Genomic DNA, 7,227 nt, shown 5'->3' with positions numbered 1-7,227 from the left:
AATCAAGCTTTAATTAGGTACCTTTCATTCTTGTAAGCCAAGAAAGGAGAGGAAAATTATTAATATATCATGCCTTCTCGGATGCTCAATACCGAGATCGATGAGAATGATTGTTATCAATTAAATAAAAAAAATTCTAAGATTTTGGAAAATTTATATTTTTTGTCCCAAAATTATACGTTTTTCGTTTTTGGTCATGTTGTCAGTCAATTTACGGGTTTGATCCATTAATTTTAATCGGAATACGGACATACAATCGGAAAATAATGACATTTCACCAAAAATTTCTTGTTGTGTGCCATGCCAGAAATGAACAACAACAACAGAAACATACATGTTTAATTCACTGTGTTTATTTCACTAAGGTCATCTCCAACCCGTTACGTTATCTTAGTGTCGCACTAACTTTAAAATAGTGTAATCCCTACACCAAATATAAAATTCATCTCCAACCCATCAACTCTAAACTCTACACTAAAAAGAATATTCTCGGAATATTCCCTATTATTTTATTAACAACAAATAATTTATTTCACAAAATATTTATGAACACAATAATTAAAATATCATTAATATCTAAAAGCATTTCTATATTAAAATTAATTATATATATTAATGAATTAAAATATTAATTAAATATATATTTATAATTACTTTTAAAACAATTAATATTTTATATTATTATTTTAAATACTTAAACTTATTACTTAATTAAATGTAGTTAACTAATCATTCAAAAAAATTACGATCACACATATAAATATTTTGAACATAAATTACTAACATACAACCAATATTCAAATGATGCTTATAAAATAGAAATGACACACAAATATCCAACTTTTAATTAACGGAATTACTATATAAATCCCATAAATGGTCGATTAGTGCATCTCGTAGTGCGAAGTGAGCCTCTCCGTCCCTTATTTTTTTATAACGAGCAAGAAATTTTTGAAATCTTATATTTTGATCCGTAACCATTTCCAAAAAAAATTGTATCATTTTCTTTCATTTTCAAAAAATTAGTGTTTGAAATCTTAATTTTTTTTAATAATTGTATCTTTGTATTCAATATTAATTAATTTAATTATAACTACATAATTAAGATATTCATGGCATATTTTATACTATTTTATTTACTACAACTAATTTATTAACATAATAATATTGTCTTTATTAAGTATGTATTAAATTAAAATATCCAAGTTTTTTAAAATCACTTTTTTAAAATTTATTGTTTGAAATAATACATTTTAATAATTAAATTAGATTATAAAACTAATTATATAATATTTAGAGTTTAGGTAAAATAACATAAAAGACAATTACAAAAATAATAATAATAATAAGCAACGCTATTGCTACAATGTTGCACCACTGTAGCAAATCTCTATCTTGGTGTCAAACATAGCGCTGGGTTGGAGAAAGGAACAAACTACATCATCTTGCTTTTTACCTAATTTAGAGCTCGATTGGAGAAGCTCTAAGTGAAGTTGGCTTTATGAATCTTACTACTTTATTGTGTCATATCTATTATTATATTCTCATCTATATATAGATGGTGCGTACGTGAGCATTCGAGTGAAAAATAATTAATATTAAGAAGTAAATTAGTTGACTAATACCATAAATTGACCAATAACATTAACAAAAATAAGTGAAAACGTGCAAGTTACATGATAAAAATGTAATTCTCTCTAAAATTTAATGTATAATTTTTACAAACTCGTACAATGAGTTTAGTTAACGCGGTCTCTGATTACAGTGAAATTTTCACTGATAACAAGTGGACGTGTATAATATATACCCTAACATCTATTATCAATATCATAGACCAGTATTTTTAATCATGTATAAATTTTTAATCATGTATAAAATATTATATAAATAATTTCCAAAATGATTTTTATGTCTGTAACAAAATCGTCCCAAGTAGAACCTAAAATACAATAAAAACGTGCAATTCCACGCTTGGCATTTCAATCAATGTTTTTGTACTATATTAAATAATTTCGTGCTAGTGAAAAATGGATGTACGGAGCTATAATTAATTAGTGGGACGGAGAGATCGGCTAGACAAATTTTCAGCGGTAGCAAATGGACATACGTAAATTATTATCATTCTTTCGGCACTAAATTTGGACTTTTAATCCTAAAAAACCAATATTTTAATCATGTATATTATAAAAGAAAAATTGTATTTTTATTTTTTAAGTTTATATGTTTTGAGTTTTAGTCATGTAACTTGACGATATTTGGTTTTTATACAGTAACTTGAATTTTTTTTGTTTTAGTCTTTTTTTTTCGTAACAAGTCAATAAATCTTCAAATATTGTTTATGTCGGACCAAGAAAAGCAGGGGACTTTTTGGGCTTAAGATGCTTTATATTCTCCTACGATATTTTTAGTTGGATGAAAACAACGCTCCTAAATGAGACGTTACACTGAATAAATAAAAACAAAAAGAAAAAATAAGTCAAAACAATACTCAATATTTCAAAATGAGAGGAAAAAAACTTTTTATTTTGCTTAGATATATTTTAATGTGTATGATATAGAATTTACTCTCGTCACATGAACCATGTAGAAGAATATTGGTGTTAAATAAACAACATTTAAGCTGATTTGGCGAAAAAAATTATCAAAAATAAAATCTAACTTATTAAATAAAAATCAAACATTACAAGTAATAAAACTAAAACTCTATACATGTCAATTTACTTAAATAAAATTCCAATTTTCTCACACCACAAACAATGGGATATTTCATTTTCAATTAGATGACACGTCCACGCCTAGACCAATCTAACAAAATTTGTCGTATTTTAAGGAAGTGTAGCCGAATTGAAAGACTAGCTTACAAATTACAATGGTTCCATTTTCTACATTTCACATTTGGCATGCCTTCAAGACGATATCACGAATCTATTTTTGTGAGACGAACCACCATGATCAATATTAAAATGAAAAGTAATACTTTTATCATAAAATATAATACTTTTCATGAATCGAATCGAGTTGAAGATCTGTACCACAAAATTGATATGACATTATTTTGTGAGACAGTGTCACAAAAATTTTTGTGTATATACACTACAAAAAAAAAAGATACTTGTCCTTTATCGACGGTTTTCAAAATACTGTCGCTACATTTAGCACAGTATTGCAAAGACCGTCGTAAATTGTTTTTTTTTTTGTGGTGATATATATATATATATATATATATATAGAAAGAGAGATGCATACAGGTCATAATTTTCCAGACTTGGGAAATGCCAAACTAAAAAGAGAGAGCATCTGAATTAGCTTCCCAGGCAAGTATATTATACTCTTTATAAACTTTTGATCTTTCTTTAACTTTTGTTCTTCTTTCCTTATTTAGTTTTCAGACCAAATACGATAAAATTAAGTATACTTTGCTTCGTGTGTAAATAACGATTCTTAACCTTTTTGTCTTAATAATTATGATTTTACGTATGGACAATTCTCATTTCATGAATAAAATGTGATAAATTAACCAACCGACAAAACTACTTGTTACAAATAATGTCTTGTTGTTACATAGAAACATATAAAATGTCGACTAGTCTGGCTGACATTGAACTTGGTAAAATTAAATGGTTGAATAATTGAAAAATGAGATTATTCAAAAATACATATTGATGCTGAAATTACGCATTTAATTTTTGATAGTAGATCCATAATCAAAAAAGTGTTTGTGATTGGAAAAATTGGTTATGAACCTAATAATATTTTTCAGAGGAGGAGCGAGACGAGACCAAGAAATTAAACAGAGAAACATTAATAAAACTAGGTATATATGTCCAAAACATGATTTTCAAAGAAATTGTACATAAAATTTAACCTCTTTTTTCATTTGCAATTTATAAGGTATTCTACAAGCAGGGTTGCCCATTGCCATAATTTTATAATTTATGTACATATAACTTGTGAAGACATGTCAGTTTAAATCATATTATTTTTCATTCCAGGTGCAAAATAATATACCATATTATAAAATAATTAGATCATATTATATGATAAATTGGTATTTTTTTTTTTGCATATAAATTGATAATTTTGATACCATCATGTTTGAGTCCATTAAAAATCCAAAATTTCTATTTTTCAAACTCTGTGAACTTCATTGACCAGATTAACCTTGGTTAAATGTTTATTTATTTGTTTGCTACCAATTAAGTATTTTTTAATTCGCGCACAAATTCAAATCTTTGAATGTAAATTTGTTCGACGAATATTAACAAATATTTTTTTAACTGGTTAATTGATTTATTTATTTTTTTAGTTTCTCACCATTCATATCAACTATCATTCTTTTGTATATAATTTCTCCTTTTAATATCTTGACACCTAATTACTTTACCATTTTTAAGAGGGTTCGATTATAATATTTTGTCAAATTTTATCGGGGAAATTTTTTTTTTTAAAAAAAGAACACTCAAATATATGTGGATCTCACTAATAAACTTAAATTATTTATTAATTACCAATTATTCTGTTAAATAAGAATAAAAAATAATATGAATTGATGTATACCTTACGTACTTTATCATATATATAGTTTAACTTGATTTTAAGATAAATGTATCGATTAATAATATTACTAAAAAATTAATTATTCTATAAATACAGTTGCATATACGAATATATATATATATATATATATATATATATATATATATATATATATTATGCTTGAAATTTGAAACAAACGAAAAACATTACGTATATAATATAATCATGAAAATGAACCAATGTTTTGGCTACTCTTTCAAAAAGGCATAAACTCCAAAAAACAAGAAAAAAATAAATAAACAATAAAACTGAAATAAAATAAATAAAAAGAACATCCATGCAATGAATTTTCCTCATGAATCTTGCTCCACATTCTAGTTATAACCTTCTTGATCATCACTTGTGTCTCTCAAATTCTTCCCAATTTCGAATAGAATAATTAGAATTACTCGAACAAGAAGAAGAAGAAGATGTCGATGACGTTCCGAATTGTAGCTGAAACCTCAAGAAATCTTGTTCTTGCTGCTGATATGAAGAAGATACCATCGGTACTGCATTATTTAAAAAACCCTCATCATAAAAATAAGATCCTGCAGGTGCATAATTATAAGAAGTCGAAAAATTTCCGATCAGATTATTATTGCTATGAATCCCACCGGACGGCGCCAGCTGTGAATTATATTGAAGAACATTCAGATGATTGCTATTTTGTTGATGTGTAGCTGGAATTTGAGCACTACTTGTATTTCCAAGAGGATGTGTGATATTGTAATCGAACACGGACTTTTCGGCTTGAAGCCTTTCGGGGAAGTTGAGTTTGGCTTTGCTTCCTTTGAATTTAAGTGCCGCTTCATCGTATGCAAGAGCTGCAGCCTCCGCGGATTCGAAAGTTCCGAGCCAAACTCTTGCTGCTTTCTTGGGATCGCGTATCTCCGCCGCCCATTTCCCCCATGGCCGCTGCCTCACTCCTCTGTAGTGTCTTCTCTTTTGGTTTGAGCTACTCCCTTTTCATAAAAACAAGTCATAATATGAATAAACAGCTAATTTTATTAAAGAAAGATGCATTTTCTTGTTCTAAACAAGGGTTTTGACATATCATCTTGAAAGATATCACAAAAAAATAGTCTTTAGCTACACAACTCACACACCCACGCGCACACTTGTATTATGTGTGCATCGATATGTTGATGATTTTTCGCCCTGTCGAACGGTAATTTTTATCAGTCATTCGATGATTGTGGTTTGAAACGATAAAATTGATCGATGTATTATATATGACATTAATGTTCAAAGAAAGATTCGAGGGTAGTGTGGATATATATACCTTCTTCTTGAATATTGAGAGATGCCGGTGCTGCAGTTGACTGATGATGATGGGGTAGCCCTGCCCATGAGTTTAATACATCGACAGAACCGGGCAATGCTCGATTTTCTCCGGTGCAGCCGATGACTTGGGACAGCGCAGATACCATAGCAGACATGTCGTGCTGAGATCGAGCTGAGTATATAGGGAATAATGAGTCATGAACATTATCTTCTTTCTCCTCCGATTCATTGGATGAAAAGGACCTCTTCCCATTTCTTGGATCCACCGTGACTGTCTTCTGTTCTTCACTTGAAGTAGAATAATCAAACTAGAGTTGAGAGTGATGGATTGTGCTTATGGGAAAGCTAAGGTTTTGTAAGGAGGAAAGACAATTTATGAGAAAATATTTCATTTCTAGGGCTTACTGTTGACTATGACATGCTCTTTTACTTTAAAATGTTAATTGTTGACTTACAGCCTACCTCGTGTTTGAGACAAGCTTTCGGTTCAAATTTCAATTATAGCAAAACATATCAATTAGCTCAAAAAAAAATGTTTCTCAAGGGTTTCTACATTAAATTTCATCCGCATATATTTATAGAGTTTTGATATGCTGCATGTTTACCGTACACACTTATGTAAGCACTGATGAGATGACGCCAACATATTAGATATGTAATGAAATATATCAAACTATACATCCAATAGCTGGATGACACATGCATTATCGGTGCTGATCATATAAGTGTGCACGGTCAGTGTGCAAAATATATAGAGAGTATGGATTTCTGGCATCAAAATAAATTTAAATATATAATTATTGTATCATTTTATTGATTTATGTTCCTAAAATTAATAACCTTCCTTTAAATCTTTCAGTTCTTTTATTAAGAATATAATATATGTAATTAATATGAAATTATTTTTAAAATAATTTATTAGCTTTTTAATTAATTAAATTTATATCTATATATGTAAAATGATTTTTATGTTGGATGTGTGTGCTCTAGTACTAATTATTAATCAAGCAAGAGCATTATAGAGACTGATTTGGAATGGCACAACCACACAAAAAATCTTTCCTATTTTATTCTTACAACATATTTGTCATGTAGGTTTGCTTATTATCTAATTAAATGTATAAATAAAAGTTTTATTATCAAAATACATATTCAAATTAAATTATGTAAACACACGAAAACCGCGAACAAATGTCTGGTATTAATTAAGATTAAGATAATATATAGTAGAAGAAATTGTTATATATTATTTATGTGTGAAGATATATTTGTGTTGTTGAATCTCATAGTATAATGGTTTATTTTATATCATTTATTATGATCAAATTGAATTAATTAATTTATCGTCAACTTTTGAATACATAT

The 7,227-nt window shown here is 28.0% G+C and overlaps 1 protein-coding gene across 2 annotated transcripts; it reads right to left on the bottom strand.

The window, feature by feature from the left end:
• Window positions 1-4,810: 4,810 nt before the first annotated feature.
• Window positions 4,811-6,268, bottom strand: LOC140804900 (ethylene-responsive transcription factor ERF114-like). Of its 2 annotated transcripts, XM_073161055.1 has the most exons (3): window positions 5,861-6,268; window positions 5,193-5,540; window positions 4,811-5,087 (listed from the first exon to the last, which is right to left on the bottom strand). In XM_073161055.1, the coding sequence occupies exons 1-3, from the start codon at window positions 6,015-6,017 to the stop codon at window positions 4,933-4,935; spliced, it is 660 nt and encodes a 219-aa protein (XP_073017156.1). In that variant the 5' UTR covers window positions 6,018-6,268; the 3' UTR covers window positions 4,811-4,932. The 2 variants fall into 2 exon arrangements, with proteins under 2 accessions (XP_073017156.1, XP_073017155.1); XM_073161054.1 differs by having other exon boundaries at window positions 4,811-5,540; window positions 5,861-6,265.
• Window positions 6,269-7,227: the final 959 nt, after the last annotated feature.

Source organism: Primulina eburnea, chromosome 11 (assembly GCF_022965805.1).
Source record: "Primulina eburnea isolate SZY01 chromosome 11, ASM2296580v1, whole genome shotgun sequence".
Lineage (NCBI taxonomy): Eukaryota > Viridiplantae > Streptophyta > Magnoliopsida > Lamiales > Gesneriaceae > Primulina > Primulina eburnea.
The sequence above is the reverse complement of the archived record's forward strand: the minus strand, read 5'-3'. Positions and strand labels throughout refer to the sequence as shown.